Source organism: Aaosphaeria arxii (genome assembly GCF_010015735.1).
Source record: "Aaosphaeria arxii CBS 175.79 unplaced genomic scaffold BU24scaffold_5, whole genome shotgun sequence".
NCBI classification, from domain to species: domain Eukaryota; kingdom Fungi; phylum Ascomycota; class Dothideomycetes; order Pleosporales; genus Aaosphaeria; species Aaosphaeria arxii.
The window spans coordinates 2643626-2663898 of NW_022983478.1; the positions used below are offsets into that span (position 1 = coordinate 2643626).

Consider the following 20273-nt stretch of genomic DNA (forward strand, 5'->3'; position numbering starts at 1 on the left):
ATTGCTTCGTTTGCCGCTGCCTGGTACAGAGGGATGCATTGCGATAGAATTGCTTGCTGTTGTTCCTCCAACCTGCGAATGCTGATCTGTATCTCCTCATTGCTTTCAGGCTCGATGGTGAGCAATTGTTCTAGGCGTGAATTCACTCGATTCAAATCGGCTGAAATTTGTACCTCGGTGGCTATGATACTATTCTGAAGTGCTTCAAGCGTATTCCAGTTGATGGACGTTGGGGTCCTATGAGATCAGATGTTAGCCGTCTATATCGTATTGTTAAATTATACCTTACAGTGTAGCCACGTATAATCCCAGGGTAAGACTCGCTTTCCAACTAGCAATCCTCATCCGAAAATCATTGATGTTTTTCCTTTGGAAGCTCAATTTGAGACCATCTCTAAAGCTTCTCTTTCCATCAGATGAATTCTCGGTGAGCTTCTCCAACTTTGTCTTAAAGTCTTGACAAGCAATATCACAGCCTTGAAGGGTTCTGTCCACTGCTTCTAAGTATGCAATCTGCTTGTTTCCCATCATCGAAGCGTGGTCGCCGAGGGTCGCTCTCAAAGTGTCCAAGATCTGATTGAGAGTTATGACCTCTTCACTAAGGTCTTTGAACACCGAAGGGCTGCCGTGAATCGTCGAGATCAATTCATAGAGTGCTCTACTGCTCGAATAGGCAAGGCTAACGATTGTTATTGCCCCTGCAGCAACATTGAGAGGGTCTGCCATTGTTTGGATATAATGAAGAGTAGAAGTATTGATTTACCTGTTGACCGCAGTATCGCACTGCAGTTTCCGTCTCTTTCCAGTGTCTTGTTGCCGTACTGTAGGAATATAGCGCCGGTCGCTTGCAATGAAGCAAGGTTCAGCTACGACTTGGCAAAACTTCAGCCTCGTCGCAAGTGTCAGCACATGAAATATATACATCAGGCTGAAGACCATAATTAAATACTATCTCAGCCTTGCATCCCATTTACTGTCTATACTTGAAAGCCGCTCCCTCCCAGAACAGCCAACTCCTCATCAGACAGCGAGTTCAGCATTTCCCTACGCGTACGAGACGATCGAGACCGATGCCTGAACCATACGCGGCAGTATATACCGGCAACATAACAGACGGCAACTCGAGAGCCGTCTACGGAAACATTCATGGAAATATAAACTTTGGTGGTGAGGGAGGTGGCTCGGTTCTCAATCAGTGTCTCCGCGACTTAAGAGTCACTGACCCGCGCGAGGATAGAGCACGTATCGAAGAAGGCAAGGACACGCTGCTCAGAAGTTGCTACGGCTGGATCTTGAACAATCCAACTTTTCGGCACTGGAGGACTGCCAAGGAGTCACGACTGCTTTGGATCCAGGGCGATCCAGGGAAGGGCAAGACGATGATGACTATGGGCATCATCGATGAGCTGTCACCAGAAGAGATGTTGCGGCCTAAAAGTATGAAGGCCGGCTCTAGCCCTGGATTGGTAGCGTTCTTCTTCTGTCAAAATGCCAGGCCGCAGCTCAACAATGCAGTTTCGGTCCTACGTGGGCTTATCTACATGCTCGTTAGACAGAAAGAAGATCTCATGCCACATGTACAAAAGCAATACGATATTACGGGCAGCAAGCTTTTCGACGGACCCAATGCTGTTTATGCACTGAAAGAAATACTGTCAAAAATATTACATGATCCCTCTCTTCCGATAACATATCTTCTTATCGACGCCCTCGATGAGTGCGTGTCTGGTCGGCCTGACATCTTACGCATCATCACCGACGACAAACTTGCACCGCGGTCAAAGGTTAAGTGGATGGTGACAAGCCGTAACGTGCCGGACATCAAGCGATACCTACAGCCTGGTTTGCTCGAGGCAAAGGTCAGCCTTGAGGTCAGCACAAGCCAGGTATCGGAAGCGGTTGCAGCGTATGTCAGCTATAAAGTCCAGCAACTGGCGAAGTCATTGGACTACGATCCTAGCACCGAAGCAGAGGTGAAGCAAGTGCTTTGCGAAAAAGCAGAAGGCACATTCCTATGGGTATCGCTGGTCTGTAAGGAGTTGGAGGAAGTGCCGCTCTATCGTACACGAGCGGTGCTGCAAGATCTACCGCCCAGACTAGATCCCTTGTACAAACGAATGATGGCACAGATCTTGGCACAGAAGGATGTTCAAACTGCAAAATACTGTAAGGACATCCTCCGATCGACAACTCTCGCCTACCGGCCGCTCCACCTTGAGGAGATCGCGATGGTGGCTGGCCTCCCTAACGATTTGTTTCACCAGGTGAAGGCAATTGTCGACCTGGTAAGTCGCTGTGGGTCTTTTCTTACCATACGGCAAAACATCGTGTCTTTTATCCATTTATCTGCCAGAGATTACCTTATGTCAGATGATAGCCAGAAGATATTCGGCCAGCCAGCATCAGAAGAGGCGAAACAAATAGCTATCCGCATTCTCGATATCATGCACAGAACACTACATCAAGATATATGCAGTCTGAAGTCTATGAAAATAGGTATACAGAAAGCAAAAGACCGAGTGAAGGACAGTATCCTACCACGGATTACATACGCATGCGAGTACTGGGTTGATCATGTGCAGCAATGTGCGCAGAATTGTGATAGTGTTATCTCGGACGGTGGAAAGGTTGACGAACTTTTTCGATGTCACTTCCTCCATTGGGTTGAGGCTATGACGTTGTTGCAAAAATTACCCGAAGCTATTCTAGCATTACGGAAGCTCCAGTTGGTGATGAATGTAAGTCAAAGACTGGCATACTAAAACTATCGCTAATATCAACAAGAGACCCAATAGCACTAAATTGGCTCAATTTGTACAAGACGCATTGCTATTTTTGATGTGGAGCTCATCAGGGATACAGAACAAGCCTTTGCAAGTATACCGTGGCGCGCTAATATTTTCGCCAAAACGGAGCTTGGTTCGACAACTGTGCTTGCAGGAAATTTCGAAACAGGTTGAGGTGAGGATAGGCCTCGAAAATGACTGGGGTCCTATACCGCAGTCTCTAGAAGGCCACCATGGCAAAGTGAAGAGCGTAGTTTTTTCACATGAAGGAGAACGAATAGCTGCAGCTTCAACTGACGAGACGGTGCGAGTTTGGGAGACACATACAGGGAATCTTGTATGCACATTTGAAGACCACACAGACTGCGTCAACAGTGTCGTTTTTGCGCCCAAGGGGGACCGATTAGCATCAGCCTCGCACGACAAAACAGTGCGAATATGGAACGTGACTGGCCAACTACTTCACACGCTTAGGGGGCATGCGAGTAAAGTAAATAGTGTGGCCTTTTCATTCGATGGAAGCCAGTTGGCATCAGGGTCGAATGACAGAACAGTATGTGTATGGGATGCTACAGGTCACTCACTACATACGCTTGAAGGCCATACAGACAAAGTCACTAGCGTAGCCTTTGCGCCTCGAGGACAACTATTAGCCTCGAGCTCCCGTGATGGAACAATTCGGATGTGGGACACAGAAACAGGAAACCTTCTTTACATACTTGAATGTTTAATGGGGTTTGCCCAGAGCGTGGTGTTCTCTCCGACCCGCAACGAACTTGTATCAGGATTAAACAATGGGTGGCTCAGAGTATGGGATTTAGATACTAGGGAGTTTCTCTACACGGCCCAGTGCCATGTTGGAAAGATCACCAGTATATCCTTACCGGCAGCTGGAGATCGAATCGCGTTAGTCTCACGAGATGGTATAGTAAATATTCGGAACGCAAATAACCTACGTTCTCTCAATACCCTTGTAGGTCACCTGGACGGCGCTAAAAGTGTGGCTTTCTCGTCAACAGGCGACAAACTAGTAACAGGTTACTGGCATGGGTCAGTGCTAGTCTGGGACTTAAAACATGGACAACTACCACAGACACTCCAAGGCCATCTCAACGAGGTATCATGCATAGCCTTTTCTCCAGCAGGTGATCGAATAGCATCAGGTTCATTGGATAGGACATTGAAGTTGTGGGATATAAAGACAGGGGAGCTGTTACACATCCTTACGAGCCACAGTGCAATTGGGAAGGTAGCCTTCTCGCCAGCAGGAAACCGGGTAGCAGCAGGTTCATTGACTGGAAGAGTGCAGATATGGGATGCGAATACGGAGGATATATTGTACAGCTTCAAAGCTCATACGGGGGACATCGCGACATTAGTCTTCTCCCCTACAGGAGATCAACTCGTATCAGGTTCTACAGATGGAACGGTTCGAATATGGGGCGCAGAAACGGGGCAGCCAATGCACACTCTGGCAGGCCACACTGATACAGTTAGTATTGTAGTCATTTCGCTAACAGGCGATCGACTAGCATCAGGTTGTAGTGATGGAACGGTGAGAGTCTGGAATGCGAAGACGGGGAATCTGTTGTGTACGAATAGGGACTTCCGTCAACGCGTGGATGGTTTGGTTTTCCTGCAGGGATCTCTCCTGGTATGGCTGGACGATGGTACGTCGACGATACTGGACGCTGTTAGCGGAATGCAGTTACAACCCTCGAGTGAAGAACCACGGCTCCTGAGAGATATATGGCGGGTGGCGGGTTTCGTAAATGGGCTTTGGTTTCCTGCCACCTATGGCCAGCGCAACGTTCTTTCCATTCAAGGCAATTTAGTTGCGTTAGGATTTAAATCCGGTCGATTAGTTCTACTTGAACTACCAACGTTCTGGAGTAGATCCGACATTATTTTCGAGGACCATGGTGATTCCGAGGACGATGACAGCCAGGAGGATGACGACAGTTCTGACGATGACAGCAGCTTTGCAGAGATCATTTAGGAATCTCTTTCCTCCGTCTTACCAAGCTGCATCTCTCTCCTACAGGCAGCCAGTCAATCCATACGGTTAGCACCTCCATTGGCTTTACTTTGCTTATTTACTGCAAGGCACCAGACATATTCGCAGCCACATTCACCAGTCCACAACATCGTTCTATAAAGGTCAGATCCTGGAAGTGGCTAGGAGGAAAGAAGTTATGAATATGCGTCGAACTATTCCATAGTCCATTTTCCTGCCCCAAGATAGACGACTCACTACGCTACAACTGTCTATGCCCCTCCTCGCCGAATGCTTTGATCCTGAACACGGATACAAGAACTCACGTGAATGATGGAAGTTGTTCATTTGATGGTTTTACGAAGATCTACGAGTATGAAAGAAGGCCAATCACTCATCTGACACCGCGCTACGTCCGCGTTGAACGGTTCTGTCTTGGCCTTCGTCAGTGGCTCTTTGTCTCAACGCGACCCCGCGCGTCTACCACGGAATATATGCAACACTGAATCTGCTGACACGAGGAAAGCTGATCTACAATCCCTCGAAATTTGGTCTTCCAAACTTTGCAAGAGAAACGCCAAATTAGGATCGTAATCACAACAGAATGATCACTGTCGCAGTAGCAGGCGGAACCTCCCCCGGACTCGGCCGCTCAATCCTCGAAGCCCTCATCAACCAACCGGAAAGAGTCACACCCATAGTCCTAAGCCGCGAAACATCGAAAACCCCAAAGTGGCTCTCAGACCTCGCCATCGAGGTCCGCCGAGTGAACTACCAATCCCCGGAATCTCTGGACGACGCACTGAACGGCGTCCACACAGCCAGTCTCCCCTACGTTCTTCGTATATAGACAACGCATAGCTCATGCGATGAAACCAGGTAATTTCCACGCTGCTCGCCATAGACGGAACATGGGCCTCAACGCAACTCAGCCTCCTTTCCGCCTGTATCCGGGCCGGCGTATCGCGCTTCGCGCCCGCTGAATTCGGCCTCGGTCCGCTGTCCGCTCACCACATCGCCCTCGTGTCTCCGCAGGTAGAAGTCATGAATGCGTGCCGCGAAGCGAAGCTCCAGAATCCGGCGACCTTCGAGTACGCGGGGTTTCATCCGGGGTTGTTTATGAACTACCTTGGTTACGGGGCGCCGGATCAGGAGGAGGCGTTGCATGGGTTTGAGGACAATTGGGAGGACTCGTGGTTCCATGTTAATACGATGAAGGCGGAGATTCCGCTGACGAAGGAGGGGGAGGTGCCGAGGATCACGATGACGGAGTTGAGGGATGTGGGGCGGTTTGTTGCTGCTGCTTGTTTGCTGCCTGATGGGTTTTGGCAGGAGGATTTTAGTATGGTGGGGGAGACGTTGCGAATGGATGAAATTGTCAAGGTTATCGAGAAGGTGAAAGGGGGGAAGGTGGAGGTTATGTATCGTAAGTATGATGAGCTCGCCGCATTGACGAAGAGGGAAGAGAATCCTTGGAGGAAGTTTTGGTATGAACTTGAGGGGGCAATTGCAAGAGATACAAAAGGGGAGGCGTTTGTGGATCCGATTCTGAATGGGCTATTTCCAGACATCAAGCCAGTGTCGATTGAAGAGTACTTGACGAAGTATTGGACTTGAATAAAAGAGGAAGAATTTGATTCAGCCCATGCAACTGGGTGCTAATGTATGTACATGAATTCCCAACCTGTATAATCATACCAGTTGCCTAGCATATCTCCCTGCCTTTGGCGCATTGGTGGGATACATCAAGCATGAGCAAGCCGAGCTAACCTTCTCCGCACTGCCACCACAATTGTTTAGGTACTTTGGAATAGCACTAGCAGCTAAGACAGCACTTTTAGTATATGTGGCACAGAATGTTTTCGCCGGAACTGATGCGGTGGGGTTGAAGATCTGATTTACGCAATTATTTCTCGGGCAGGAAGGCGCTTTGGTCGAATATGCCGTGTTACTGCGCTTGGTGGTGACGGAAGCACTGACTCGAGTCGTTGTTACGGTGATCAACTTTGTGGGTTGAGCGGAAGGAGCCTGTGTGGAAGAGGCCTTCGACGGTGCTGGTGGTTGCGGTGCATTGTTGTCTGAGGTGCCACTTCGTTCAATCTGAGCGTTCCTACACGACGTTGAAGAGCATTTGTGGTAGATACTCATTGCACCGCCATTACCGCAGAATTGCGTGTTGTTACCAGCACATTTCATAGTGCAGGAGCCCATAACTCCATCTTTAGGTGCGTTCTCCGGCTTCATGGCATTGTCGCAGAAGCATTCGCGGCCATACTCAACTCCTGCGTAGGAGAATCCGTTCGAGGAGCAGAAGTCGACGCACTTCTCGACTGTCATGTCGTCCGAGGATGTGCTCTCCCCAGTGAAAGCTCGTCCGTCGATGTTGTCCTTACCACAGCCGACGTATTCCCACTGCTTGCTCGAAGTCAAGTCCACGTAGTTGGTCTTTGGCGGACCTATGACCTTTGTAGCAGCGCAATCCGTGATGAGAATGGCAGGTTCAGGCCCAGAGGTGATTGGGTTGCATCCAGGGAGCTCTTCGAGAGACCCGTCAACTTGCTCATTGATGAGCTCTGGCAATTTGCATGCGTTGCATTCGGCATCTGTGTACATTGTGACAGCATCACACTTAGAAACGGCGCCAGAGTCGTCCAGGCAGGTATCCACAGCCTTCTGAAGTGTACCAACATTCCAGCCATTGACAAAGTCTCCGTGGAAGCCGTAGCCAGTTGGATCACCGTTCGCGAACACGAAGGGATGCTGGTCGCCAGTCCACTGATCCTCAAACTGATCGATATCGTAGAGAATCTCATAGAAGATTGAAATCAAATGAACGGGGAACTCCTTCGGGCAGGCGCCGGTGTTGTAATTTTTACCAGCAGGATAGCTGACATGGGATCTATGATCTAATGAGTCAAGATCATTTCCGTTCCAGCAGGCCGGAAAGAAGATTTGAGCGCGGAGGCCGCCGGGGCAGTTGTAGTTGGGTATTTCGTTTGTTTCGTCTTTTCCAGCACCGAGGCAGGCAAATGAGATAGCTTGTGCATCGAGGCCGCCTGTGAAGTTACGCTTGAAAGTGTCACCCGCGAGCATACGGAATCCTTCGGGAAAGGCATGAAGCTTTTCGCCATCCTCGCCGCGTTGGAGATAGTATACAGTCATGCCGCCATTTGCGTCCTTGCCATCACCAACCACGGGTACAGGCTGGAAAGTGCCGTCCTTTTTCTTGACATATAGTTGCGGTGTCCAGTAGTTCGACATGTCCTCCTTGATCTGGCAAGAAGAGCATGTTGAGTTGCGCGCCTGCTCGAACGTCATGCTGGGGCCAAAACCAGAGCCGCCAGAGATCGTGTGAAGATGACCAGATACAGCACCAGGGTTGACGATGGGATCAATTCGTTCGCGAACAAGGCGGCCAGGGCAAGACATGCGGAAGAAGGCATCGGTCGGGGTAATAAAGCCAACCAGGCCCAGAACAAAAGTAAAGCTTTTGATATACATGTTGGGGGTAGTAATGAAGTTGTCGGCGGTGAAGACAAGTTCCTTGGATGCAGACCTATATACTGAAGGGACAGGCGATTTATAAGGATGGGAAGTGTAGTAGAATGAATGACTTGAGTCGATCAAATCGAAGCAATGAGTGTAACGAGCGTCGAGCTCTAGAAGCAAGAATGAATGACGAGAAGGTAAGAACAAACGAACGACTATTGGAAAGTCTCTCCACTGTACACAAGAACAGAAAAAGCGAAGGAAGTTACACACGGCAAAGAAGAAGGCGATCCGGATTTCTTGTACCCATCTGAATTGAAATTGAGTCCTGCCCGCCTGTGGCTTGATTGTTTCAAAACTCAACCACCAATTTTAGCGTTTACGGCCGGGACGTTCAGGTCGCGCGTCTGTGCATATGTTGTAGGTTATCGTTCGTTCCGAGGTACTCCTATTGGTGCCGGCTCATCCCCTTTGCTGGAGTATAATATGACGTCGACCTGGAGATTCGATTGAATCAGAGGGCGAAGGAGACATCTCGAGGGCCTAGAATAATGGCAATGTCTAACCATTTCATTGATAAACCACGCCTGGCTGCACAAGTTGGTGTTCCCCGACATGGTGAAAATTGGCACAAGTTGGCACGAGGTTCGTCCATGCGGACCATGCTGGAAACGAAAAGAGATTTGGATTACCTCTCCTTGTCTGTTTCGAGAAGTCGGTATTCATCCCACAAGCCGGGTGGGAAGATAGCTAGACAGCCTAGACTGGTGATGTGCCGCTTGAGACGGGAAGCCTAACGTGAATTGATTAACCCAGGAACATTGCATGAACAAGGGTGAACTTTATAGCGCCACGGCGGCGACATCGTGACAGCAAAGTATCAATGCAAGGCGCATTCCGGATGTGTCGCTGATATTGAGCAAGTTCAAAAGGTATCGTAATCCAGAAGATAATGTATGTTTTTGGTGTCGGCTGATGGATTGATAGTTTGGGGAAGGGAAAGGGATGGTGATATCGCGGAGTTGGTGGTGGCTGACCACGCTAACTTGAATTCAGACATGGTTGAAAGTAACCAATCACTGGCTCCCCCTTATTCGAATTATCCAACGCCGTTCATTCTTTTCCCCGCGGGCTGTTTCTGATTTTGATATTGCTTGTGCTAGTTGAGATTATGTCTGGGCAAAGCGTGCATTATCCAAATCTGAGTCGCAAACCTAGAACGTCCAAAGTGGTGATGCGAATGGTCGTCTCGCCCACGTGGGGAAGTCTGTACGACAACGGACATGCCAGACTCGTTTTCGATGGCAGGAATGTCTCAATAATTTCCCGGTTTATGTCAAGGCGAGGTTTTCCAGATGGAGGCATACTGGTAGCCACAGGTAGTACACGATCAGCCCAAATCAAGATCGGAAGATCAAACGCAGGCAACAACACCGGGGCATTTATCAACAATCGGCAAAGTAATGATGAAGCATTCTTTGGTGTCAGATTTAGTGTCAATGAATCTTCGATCATCATGGTTTCAGTGGTTTACAAGCTCTAGAGTGATCGCCCGGTAACATAGGTAAACCATATTTCCATGACTGGGCTCAAGGGATAAGGTGACAACGTATTTACCGACTACTATTGAATCATTGTGTCGATCTCTTCAGGACTTTTTCTCGTAAGCCGATCGAAGCCGTCACGTAAGTTCGTGAGCTCGTTTTCAGACTACCATCTAAGACATTTCCCTTAATTCCACAGAGACATACATATCACGCACGCCAACGCCACCACCACATAGGGCGTACGCATAAACGTGCGGATTCGATGGCGATATGGGGATATTCGGCGCTAGGTTTGCCGCGTGGCTTCACTATTAGCGTCTTTGGAGGCTTTTCTATATTGTAATGATGATGATGATGTGAAGAAAGCCGAGCGTGGAAATGAAGTCCCATTTGGCCGATAATCAGTGTACCAGCAAGCATCGTGTTTGGTCTCAGAGAAAATTTTGGCGTTGGCCACACACGGTTGACTGGTAAGTGATAGATGCACAGAATGCTGTTGAGAAAATATTTCAAATAGTTATGCGGATTTGCTTGCTCGAAAAAAGTATGAGATGAACAAAACGCCGTGCAACCATGTTCACTTCTACATCCACAAACTCTTCTCCCAAGGGCCATCAAGAATGGCGAATATTTCTAATCTACATTTCTTCATGAACTCCAATATACATTTCTTTGATCTTCCCTCTCACTCATTATTTAAAACTTCAATTATTTTCAGTTGAAACGGTCGACATAAAAAGAACTTACCTACAAAGCTAGTACAGCCTTCTCACAGTCACGATAGGTTTGGCTTAATCCCATTGTCAACTATCAGCTTTTCAGGTGTACTTTACTGACACTTGGCTATTCTGTTACTCGGCGGACGTATTTTGTCCTCATTACCAGATTTTACAACCTGCTTTCCATCTGACATTTTCCTTAGCACTTACAAGAACGTACCATCAGGTGCCAACATCCCTCCTTGATTCTCAAAGACACAAATCTCTGGAAAATCGAATCGAGGTCAAAAGTAACCTACGCTACGATCTTCAGGCAATACCTGTCCTTAGGCGGATTGGACAGCCAAAAGGAAATCAAATGTACGTACTGAAGAATGGCAAACGGAATAACGTACGTCTCAATCCTGAACTTCATATCTCCGTTAGCTGCAATGATTATGGCAGGGTTACTTGCACTTTCCCACTTGCAGTGCGTCCAGGACGCAACCGAAGCAGACTAGCGTTTATAGAATCAATACGATCGACGTGGGCAGCAGTGTAGGAGTCGCTCTAGGCTGTCAATTAGCGGGATTCCCCATGCAAGCCACGGATGATACGAAGACAAAGTCGCACTTTACTATATACGGATGTTTCCAGGAAACAGCCAGAGTAGGTTAGAAGTCGTGCTTTACTATATACGGATGTTCCAGGAAACAGCCAAAGTAGACTAGCTTCGCTGGCTTGAGTAGCCATTTGACTGGTACGTATCCGATTTCACTACTTGGAGTGCGTCCATGACGGAGCAAAAGTAGACTTCGCGTTGTTTTAATATGCACAGTCTGGCGAATAATCTCACGGCTCAGCGACATCTGGACCCTATATAAAGGACAATAGGTTAACAATGATCCTCAGAATCAACAAGTCCCCAAATCTCCACTTCGAAACCACCTTATACTTATCCACAAGTTTTCGGAGCTTCTTTGACAAGATGTGCGTCAAAAGAATCTACTACACCCGCCATCCATGCGGAGACATAATCGTCAGTCACACTGAGGTGGTACAGTGCCCATTGTACGGGCAACCCGGACATTTACCAGCGAGGGAGCAGGCTGGATCCAGAGCTTGTGGTAACAAGTGTGGAAAGCCGGAGTGTAAGAATCCTTGATGTGAGTTGCTGCCAAATGCGTGAGTGGAAGTACAAGTGTTTGCAGACCTGACATACACGCCCCAGGTTGCGGGGCCAACCTTATGTCACACGAGAAGCAATGGTATTGTCTCCACGACTGGATAGTCAGTGCTCATGGTCCAGGGATCTGTTTCTCTCTTTTGTCACTGTGAGAAGATGGTCTACTATCACCACTTAATGCTCCATACCTAAATTGTTTTATTTGGAGCGTCGCTGGCGTCGGTGGGTGCTCGTACGGCTCCGACAATATGATTCCTTCAGTTCATAATGATATATAAAAACAAACATCACAAAGCTGTCTCTTTCCACAATTGACGAAATATCTATGAACCCCCTCTGCACGTGATTGATCTATGCCAACCCCAGCCCCCGGTCCTTCGCACCTTGAAATCCTCCGTTCTATTGCAACCCTCAGCCCCTCTCCTAACCATGGAGGTTCTAAGCAACAGCGGACGCACCAGCATCATCTACACCATCTCCGACACTCTCGTCTGGAAAACCGTCCGACGGTCCCCCCTCAACGAAAAGTTCACCGCTGAAAACGAGCACGCCGCCCTCGTCGAGCAACAACTCCTCCATCGACTCGGTACCCACCCCAGCATCATCCAGTATATACACCACACCCTACCCCCTGCACGGATCCCTTCTGACCAGCCATCTCAGATATCACGGCCGCCGCGAAATCTCCGGCAAGCAAGGCCTCCTCTTCACCAAAGCCAACCTCGGAGACCTGCAATCCTACCTCGACAACCACAACAGCACCATCAGCGACACCGTACGTCGGAAATGGTGTCTACAGCTCGCCGAAGCCGTCGCCCACGTCCACGGGAAAGGAATCATTCATTCGGATCTAGGCGTCCGGAACGTACTTGTTCACTAGACGGGCGTCGCCGTCGGCGTGCTGCTTGCTGATTTCGGTGGTTCGAGGTGTTTGGAGCTGTCGTTGGACGGCCACCTGCTACCTGATTTCCCGTTCAGCCATCCGCAGGTCGTAGACGACACCTCACCAGTACTTGACCTGTTCAGCCTGGGGGTCCTTATGTACATTATTATGACTGGCCACTTTCCTTTCCACACAGGCGCTTCGCCGAGGAACGAGGAGTTCTGGACGTATCAGGAATACGTGGAGCAGAAGTATCTGAACGATGAGTTTCCAGATCTTGAGGGGATCATGTTTGGAGACGTTATTGAGGGATGCTGCCGTGAGCGAAGATTCAGGACTGCAGATGAGGTCGTTGAAGCGATGAAGGCGGAGATGGAGGATGTGTTCATGAATGGGTACAGCGAGGTTCGGGCAGGGTGATGACCGAGCCCGCATATGATACGATTCAATATAAACTCTGTGTTATGAAGAATAGCAGTAGTACAAATTATATCTTCATACAATGTGTGGTCAATTTCATGTCTGTCTTTGCATTTTCTGAACGCTGAACAACTGCATCCATGGTGGTGTTGGATGCAGCCAATCAGACTCGGGTGATGTCCTGGAGCTTGGACCATTCTTCGCTTCAATGAGGAAGTAGGATGGCATCGCTCGTCAGTGCGATCTACATTACAACGCTGCGCGATATCACATCTGCCCAATGTTTTCTCTCATCAATTCAGGGCGGCCACGAATCTCCCAGGTCTCACGCCTATCTTCAATACATTCCCTTCCAATTCCCGTGTCAGCTCGACTACCTTCATTATCAACAATGCCCCAGATCTCCGCCGGCGAAGACAAAGCTTCGATAGAATCCCAACTCGAAACCCTCCGCCAGAACGGCTGGGAAATCTCCGGAAAGGGCGGATTGCAAAAGACGTTCTACTTCAAGACGTACACCAAAGTCGCCGTAAGACAAAAAGCAAAAAAGACAAAAGTCCCAAATGGGGGCCCATCTGCGTCCGTTTTTTGTTAACGGGCCAGCATCAATCAGGATTTCCATCACGTTATCGCTACAAGATGTAAATCGGAAAATCACCACCCGACTATGACGACGGTATTGAGCTTCTCCCGCGCTATGTAATTGATGAAAATGCTGATGAAAAAATGCAGAGGGCGGGTTCGATAGACGTGCATTGGATAACGCATTCGCCGCCTGGACTCTCGCACAAGGATCCAAAAATGGCAATGTACTGTGATGAACAGGCAAGACATATTGGAACGACGGAGCCTAGTCAAGCGAGGAAATGTGGGCCGTGAGCTTCCGCGTTTTGATGGAAGCGTTTGTATGATAGCGAGATTGTCGTTGTAACTATATGATAGCACCTATTTTTTAATATAGGTCTCTCCCTCACAACTAAAGCCAAGGTCCTAGATATCACACCAACTAACAATCCCGCTAAACTTACTTCAAAAATTAGGCTGATACTTGCCATGCTTTCCCAACGGTATTTGATACTTAATGCCCTAATGTATGCACGTATTCGGATCAACTAGTTGGAAAGTCTATAGAGGGCCACGGGTGTCGCGTTTCTCCCTCCCCCTCTCCCTTCTAACCCATAGACATATATGGCAGGCAGACAGATAGGTAGCCAGGAAGATATGCCTTGAAGGTAGCAATGTTCCACAGGCGAACTTAAACATCACTCAGACCTCCATCATTCTTGTCCCATCATCTCTTCTTCTGGAGAAAAATCTATTCTGTATCGATGTAAAAAAGTCGATGGGAAAATCCCCGTTTGATTCCCCATTCATCTAACCCCCTTTACTTAAATTTTCTACCCCTCAAACTCCTGCCCAGGGAACACAATCCCATTCTGCCTTCTCGCCGCCTCCGTGATCTTGACAACCCCCCTACTAAGCGCCTCCCACTTCTTCACCCCCTCCCAATCCGCCGTCTGTATGATCCTCGCGTGGTCCGCCGCCTCCTCCTTCAAGTTCAACTCCGCGGGCTCTTTCGGGCCCGCAAGCTCCTCTCTCGTCGTGTTCTTGCCGGACGGGATGAATGTGACGGACTCGATGTCCGTGAGTGTCGGGGCGACGAGGACGCCCTTTTCGCCGTAGATTTCGACGGCGGGGGCGGTCGAGGTGAAGATCTTGGAGATGGTGAGGTTGACGGGGAAGGTGGGGTATTTGAGGAGGAGGTTTCCGGAGCCGTCGGCGCCGTCGGTCTGCGGCAGGATGTAGGGCACGTAGTCGACTTTGTCGGGGGAGCCGAAGAGGTCGACGGCCGCGGAGACGTTGTAGACGCCTAGGTCGACGAGGGAGCCGGCTGCGTATTGCCGCGAGAAGACTTGGGGTTGGCGGCCGGCGATCACGTCGTTGTATTTTGAGGAGAGTTGGCAGAAGTCGAGGCGGGCGCCGAGGATGGCGCCGAGTTTGGTGGAGATGGCGGATTTGAGGATCTTGAAGTTGGCTTCTTGCACGTGGCGGTAGGCTTCGATGAGGATGAGGTTCTTGGAGTAGGCGAGCGCGAAGAGCTCTTCGAGTTGCTTGAGGTTGGCGGTTGCAGGCTTCTCGAGGATGACGTGCTTGCCGGCGGAGAGGACCGTCTTCGCTTGGGAGTAGTGGAGACTGTTGGGCGAGGCGATGTAGACGGTTGTGATGCTAGGGTCAGCGGCGATGTCCTCTACGGAGGTGTGGACGTTGATGTTGGGGTTCGCTGAAGCGTATTTGGCTGCGAACTTCTTGCCCGTCTCGGCGGAGCGCGAGGAGACGGCAGAGAATAGCCATTCGCCTGTCGCGTGGGCACCGACGATGTACGAGTCGGTGATCCAGCCGGTGCCGATCACGCCAAAGGGAATTGGGGCCATGCTGGATGTTGAGTTGATGAGAAAAATGGATTGATGAGCTGTACGTGTGAGGGGATGAAGTTGGGATCAGGGGTTCAATTGAGTGTAGAAGTGAGTTGAGTTGGAGTTGAGAGAGATGAAAGATGGTGGACGTTCTTGATTCTTATAAAGGAGTATCGTGGCGTCGTTGTCGTCTTCGCTGTCGTGTTGTGAGACTAAACTCTCTGATTGATGAAAAAGGTAGTTGTAGTAGTTCGTGGTAGCTGTAGTAGTCCAATTTTGCCCCGCCTACATCATAGCTATCCCACTCTCCTCCCACCTCAACCCATGCAAAACGGCCCGATTATCCCTCTACGGAAAGCGACCACTTGCAAAGCTGTTAAAGATACCTCGTTGGGCATGGTGCGCCGACTTTTGCCACCTACGGACACTATCAACACCCTGAACCCACCTTATGCGCAACACCATCGTGGGGTCGATGTCGGGCGAAATGCATTGAAAAGAGTTTCGTTGGGGTGGTGAATGGCGAAAAACCACGTTGATCACTGCCGAGGTTCGTCAAATCTTCTACGGAGATTCCGGACTTTGGATTGGTAAGACGACGTCGTCCTTCAACAACTCGATTTTCGTTGGAATTTGGGAGGTTGAAGAGTCACAATGCGGCAAGTTTCATCCCATAGTAGCAGCACGCGATGTTGCGCATTGCGTGCTCCTAACCGCAGAGTCGTCACGGTTACCATCGTGATCCAGTGAGTCAGAGATCTGTTCATTGCATCATCGCATTCTATTCCCCAACTCTCTGCTCATGGTAAGTAAATTCTTCCATAGTCGTCAACGCTCAATCAAATCACGGTCACAGTTTTGTCATACGGGAAACGTTTCTCCAGTCAATGGTAAAGTAGAATTGCTATCGCTGTTGGTCAATTCCAATTGACTGGCTAATCCGACCGCTCGTCCTTCGTAAATGAAGAAGGAAGAAGAAAACAATTGCTCCTCGCTGTGCTCCTTGCTGTCGGAGGGTATCATGCTGATGTGAAGGATTCGATCTCGTTCGTCGTCGTGTACGGTCTTGCGTGTGCAATGATGCAGGCACGCGTGCATTCGTGGGAGCATAAACAAAAAGCTCTCCACCATATCGTATCGTGAAACCATGCTCCATGTCCCGTACACGGATAGAAACAATGGTTGAGGAAAAGGAAATAGAACATCGAAAATAGAAGAGAGAACACCACCCTTCGTGCTGGCTAATGAGCAGACGAAAGTCTGCGTGAAATAGAAAACCGCCGATAACGCCATAATATGCCTATCCCAATTGAAAAACTTCCGGTAATGCTGTTGTACAGGGAATACCATTACGGCATGTCCCGATTTTCTCTTTTTCTTTGGAGGAAAATCCACCAGACGAGAGTCGCTGTGTCAAGCGACCTTATGCCCTTTTGGGCGACTCAATCTTCCCAGATGGTCTCCAAGTCCAGGTCTCCTCGCCTTTCGGCACCGCAGACACTCCATCTCTTGCGAGCATCTCGCTTGCCGAACCCCAAGGTGCGTCTCTCCCCGGGAACATCCAAACTGGACCTCCTCGTTCCTTCCTCACCGTCCTTGTCGCCTTCCACGATGGCCCGCATCTTCGCGATGCGCTCTTCCTCGATTGCCTCTGCCTCGGCATCTGGGGTATCGGGGATAGTCTCGAGAGACGAAATGGAGGGACTGCGGGAGCGCATGGAGGTAGGGGTAGATGGCATCGAAGAGGTAACCGAAGATGAGTAGGTAGAGCTCGTGCCGGGGAACGGTTCGTTGAACTTCTGGGCCGAAAGAAGTGGGGAGCTGGGGTTCGACGTCGGCGTGCGAACGGCAGGAGAGCTGATTGCCGAGCCGAAGGGCACGGTATGATACAAGGGCGAAGCCGGACGCCTCCTGTTGGGGCGAGGAAGGGGCCCGTTGGATGCATACGTAGGGGACGAGTGGATGAGTGGAGTATAGGACAATCCACCGCTCGCCCGAGGGGTCAATTCCAGCTCGGCATCCTCGGATATATCGCAAACGCTGGGAGCACCTGAGTGAATGTACGAGTCCTCTGCCAACTTCATCGGGCTCCGGGTCCGCTTGGGAGAGCGGAGAGGAGAGGCCGGGCGATGGAAGGGTATGGGAGAGGGTGCAAGAGAGAGGTGGCCGCTGGAGTTTATGACCGAAGGCAGCGAGTGTGCGCGAAGCATGGGAGGAGCGCTGAGGGAGCTGGAGCTGCTGTGGGAGCGTAGGTGCGAGCGGGAGTATGGAGATCGGTTGCGCGGACGGGGACTGTGGGTGGAGAACATGTCGAGCGCCGAAGGGTCGGTCTGCGCGCGCGGCGTAGTGGGTCGTCGCTGGTGCTGGGAGGTGAAGCTGTCGTCAGAGGAGTTGCTCGTCTGGCGGCTGAGAGAGTTGAATTCGCCCATGGTGGAGAGAGAGGAGGTGGAAGTGCTGGAAGCGGTGGTAGGCTCTTCTTCAATGACGGGAGGGACCGTGGTCATGGCCTTGAGGCGCTTGATGATATCGGTGGTGTCGTCGAAGTTGTCGGAGCTCGTATCGGGGTTGGTCGCCGTGTTGCTGTCCTGGGGGAGTTGCCGGTGGGTGGAGGAGGCAGCAGTCGACGTGGAGGCGGATGAGGAGGGAGAGGGAGAGTTGGCGGGAGGGGAGCAAGAGGAGTCGGGGGTTGTCATGATGGATGAAGACGACGACGGGTAGTATACATAATAGTAGACTAGACTAGGCGGTAGGAGATGGAAGGGGAGTTAGGAGAGCGCAGGTAAATGAGGTGAGGTGGAGACAGGAGGAAGTGATGATATGAGGAGGATAGGTTGTTAGGTAGTGCAACTGCAGTGCATGTACCTAGCAGTAGCAGTAGTGAATGTGTGCAGTGTGCAGTGTGCATGTGCATGTGCAGAGGTAGTGCAAACGCAGTAACTAATGCATCCAGTAGTGACAGCGGTCGGGTATGGATTGGGTACGTATTGGGTATCGTGGTTGTAAGGTTGTGTAGTGGTAGTGGTGGACGTTGTAGAGATTATTGGTGGTAATCGTACCGTATCGGAGAGAGGGAAAGGGAAGAAGAGAACAGACCAGTCCAGTCTTGACCAGTCTTGACCAGAGCAGCTAAAAGGATGGGGGCATTGAGGGGACGCGGAGGGGACCTTGCGCGTTTCAGCCTCCGGAGAGCGAAGGTTGAAGTTTTAGCGGGGATGGGGTGGAGAATTGTGAGTGGCTCCGGAGCGTTGGTCGGGTTGTATTCCGTGTCGTATGGTGTCGTGTTGGGTTTATTGGAAGAGGATGGATGGATTAGTTGCGAGGACAAGAGTTGGATGGTGGATGGGTGGTGATAGAAGTGAGTGAGAGGTGGAGTGGAAAGATGAAGATGAAGAAGGTGAGGCTGTAGGTGGAAGTGGAAGAGGAAGTGGAAGTGGATGAATTGGATGATCCGTTCCTGGTGGCCGTTGGTTGGCGTCCAGTAGTGAGGAAGGTACGAGTAGTAGCTGACAATGTGGCAGGTGCAGGTGCAGGTCAGATACCCTCAGTCGGGAAGGAACAGCCAGATCTAGACAAGTCACGAGTTGATTGTCTTTACTGGTACTTGCCACTCCTAGTAATTAACTACTACACTACAAGTATCATCAGCCATATCCAACAAACGAGGGACCAACTCAACACATATATCACACAACTACGATACAACACATACACGATACACAATCACCACAGCAATCAAACAGCTACTCAAACATCTTCAACCAGCAGCTCGCAATGTGACTAAACCCGCCTTACCTACTAAAATGCCCTGCCTAACCCTACCCTACTGCCACCACCAGCGCCTGGCCCGGTCCCGTGTTTAGCGCGTCACGCGTCCTCGGCGTGTGCCCATCGTGCCCATCCCAATCCCAATAACGACTCCCCTAATACCTAATACTCCGTACCCAATACATACAATACTCCCACTCAAGAACCTCCCCTTGTCCCTGTCCGCCTGATCTTAATCATCACTGCTATTCCCACCTACCCTCCTTAAAATCTCCGTATCCAACATCAAATAAACAGCGAAGTCAATGCATCGAATTAATGCTCATCAATGCATCTCATGAAAACCAAACGCTGCGGACGGAAACAAATGCGTCCGAGAAAACACATCTTCTGTTTTGCCACCACTACGGGGGTACGGAGTATGTACAAGTACTCCGTAGGTACGGAAGGATAAACAAATCCCCACATATATTGAACCTATGTAGGTACATGTGTGCTGCAGGTTCCAGACACGGCGTCTTTGTTTGTATGCGTGGTCTAGACGCTGTGGTACAATAACAATGAACCACCTGGACTCGTGATAATTCACAAACAATGACAATAACAACGCTTTGATTCTTGACCTCTTTCCAATTCGACCGTACTCTGTATTGATAGACTAGATACGGAGTACTTCCACACTGTATTGTCGAGTCCACTCAGGAGACGGAATACTACACTTACCTACACTACACAGTACGAGTACCTGGCTAGCTGGACCCCTATGACACCCCATCCCCATCGCTCAACCAATCCACCCCAGCCCTCCACTCTTCCTCAGCTCCACAATATCCTTCTACGCTCTCAGCCTCTACCCAACATCATCCCACACCGAGTGATTAATTTAGATTAAAAGTACGATCGGGTATCGGGCATCGGCACTAACTGAGTCGCTAAACCGGATGTGTGTATTCATCGGGACGCTAGGATGGATTGGGAGGAAGATGGCACGGATGGTGAGGTTAGTGTACCAGAGATGGGAGACCCCTATTTTGGAGAGCTGTGGAGATGGTGATGTGCGAGCTTAGAGATTGGGTAAGGACGTCAGGT

General features: G+C 49.9%; 8 protein-coding genes across 8 annotated transcripts; 4 read left to right on the forward strand and 4 right to left on the reverse strand.

The window, feature by feature from the left end:
* Positions 1–192: 192 nt before the first annotated feature.
* BU24DRAFT_228133 (uncharacterized protein) lies at positions 193–893 on the reverse strand. The gene has a single exon (XM_033522134.1). The coding sequence runs from the start codon at positions 724–726 to the stop codon at positions 286–288; it is 441 nt and encodes a 146-aa protein (XP_033383432.1). The 5' UTR covers positions 727–893; the 3' UTR covers positions 193–285.
* A 42-nt stretch (positions 894–935) lies between these two features.
* On the forward strand, positions 936–5121 carry BU24DRAFT_228194 (WD40 repeat-like protein). The gene is made up of 3 exons (XM_033522135.1): positions 936–2738; positions 2785–4456; positions 4767–5121. The coding sequence occupies exons 1-3, from the start codon at positions 1071–1073 to the stop codon at positions 4853–4855; spliced, it is 3429 nt and encodes a 1142-aa protein (XP_033383433.1). The 5' UTR covers positions 936–1070; the 3' UTR covers positions 4856–5121.
* On the forward strand, positions 5122–6437 carry BU24DRAFT_228195 (NAD(P)-binding protein). Its single transcript, XM_033522136.1, has 2 exons — positions 5122–5602; positions 5662–6437. The coding sequence occupies exons 1-2, from the start codon at positions 5387–5389 to the stop codon at positions 6397–6399; spliced, it is 954 nt and encodes a 317-aa protein (XP_033383434.1). The 5' UTR covers positions 5122–5386; the 3' UTR covers positions 6400–6437.
* BU24DRAFT_442213 (WSC-domain-containing protein) lies at positions 6424–8211 on the reverse strand (the record flags this gene model as incomplete). The annotated part of the gene is made up of 2 exons (XM_033530507.1): positions 6424–6757; positions 6788–8211. 2 exons carry the CDS (start codon positions 8209–8211, stop codon positions 6475–6477), a joined length of 1707 nt encoding a protein of 568 aa, XP_033383435.1. The 3' UTR covers positions 6424–6474.
* Positions 8212–12117: 3906 nt separating this feature from the next.
* BU24DRAFT_493560 (uncharacterized protein) lies at positions 12118–13005 on the forward strand (the record flags this gene model as incomplete). The annotated part of the gene is made up of 3 exons (XM_033533980.1): positions 12118–12310; positions 12366–12477; positions 12583–13005. Exons 1-3 carry the CDS (start codon positions 12132–12134, stop codon positions 13003–13005), a joined length of 714 nt encoding a protein of 237 aa, XP_033383436.1. The 5' UTR covers positions 12118–12131.
* Positions 13006–13396: 391 nt separating this feature from the next.
* BU24DRAFT_493561 (transcriptional coactivator/pterin dehydratase) lies at positions 13397–13989 on the forward strand (the record flags this gene model as incomplete). The annotated part of the gene is made up of 3 exons (XM_033533981.1): positions 13397–13534; positions 13619–13681; positions 13738–13989. 3 exons carry the CDS (start codon positions 13397–13399, stop codon positions 13882–13884), a joined length of 348 nt encoding a protein of 115 aa, XP_033383437.1. The 3' UTR covers positions 13885–13989.
* Positions 13982–15675, reverse strand: BU24DRAFT_424005 (NAD(P)-binding protein). The gene has a single exon (XM_033528393.1). It carries the CDS (start codon positions 15435–15437, stop codon positions 14403–14405), a length of 1035 nt encoding a protein of 344 aa, XP_033383438.1. The 5' UTR covers positions 15438–15675; the 3' UTR covers positions 13982–14402.
* Positions 15676–16718: 1043 nt separating this feature from the next.
* BU24DRAFT_228223 (uncharacterized protein) lies at positions 16719–18409 on the reverse strand. The gene has a single exon (XM_033522137.1). The coding sequence runs from the start codon at positions 18110–18112 to the stop codon at positions 16862–16864; it is 1251 nt and encodes a 416-aa protein (XP_033383439.1). The 5' UTR covers positions 18113–18409; the 3' UTR covers positions 16719–16861.
* Positions 18410–20273: the final 1864 nt, after the last annotated feature.

Bases quoted from the DNA above. Each gene is read 5' to 3' on its own strand.
- BU24DRAFT_228223 (XM_033522137.1), bottom strand. From the start codon at position 18,112: ATGACAACCCCCGACTCCTCTTGCTCCCCTCCCGCCAACTCTCCCTCT.
- BU24DRAFT_424005 (XM_033528393.1), bottom strand. From the start codon at position 15,437: ATGGCCCCAATTCCCTTTGGCGTGATCGGCACCGGCTGGATCACCGAC.
- BU24DRAFT_228133 (XM_033522134.1), bottom strand. From the start codon at position 726: ATGGCAGACCCTCTCAATGTTGCTGCAGGGGCAATAACAATCGTTAGC.
- BU24DRAFT_228194 (XM_033522135.1), top strand. From the start codon at position 1,071: ATGCCTGAACCATACGCGGCAGTATATACCGGCAACATAACAGACGGC. The intron at 2,739-2,784 runs GTAAGTCAAAGA...AATATCAACAAG, and splicing joins AGCTCCAGTTGGTGATGAAT to AGACCCAATAGCACTAAATT. The intron at 4,457-4,766 runs GTACGTCGACGA...CGATGACAGCAG, and splicing joins CCTGGTATGGCTGGACGATG to CTTTGCAGAGATCATTTAGG.
- BU24DRAFT_228195 (XM_033522136.1), top strand. From the start codon at position 5,387: ATGATCACTGTCGCAGTAGCAGGCGGAACCTCCCCCGGACTCGGCCGC. The intron at 5,603-5,661 runs GCCAGTCTCCCC...CGATGAAACCAG, and splicing joins CACTGAACGGCGTCCACACA to GTAATTTCCACGCTGCTCGC.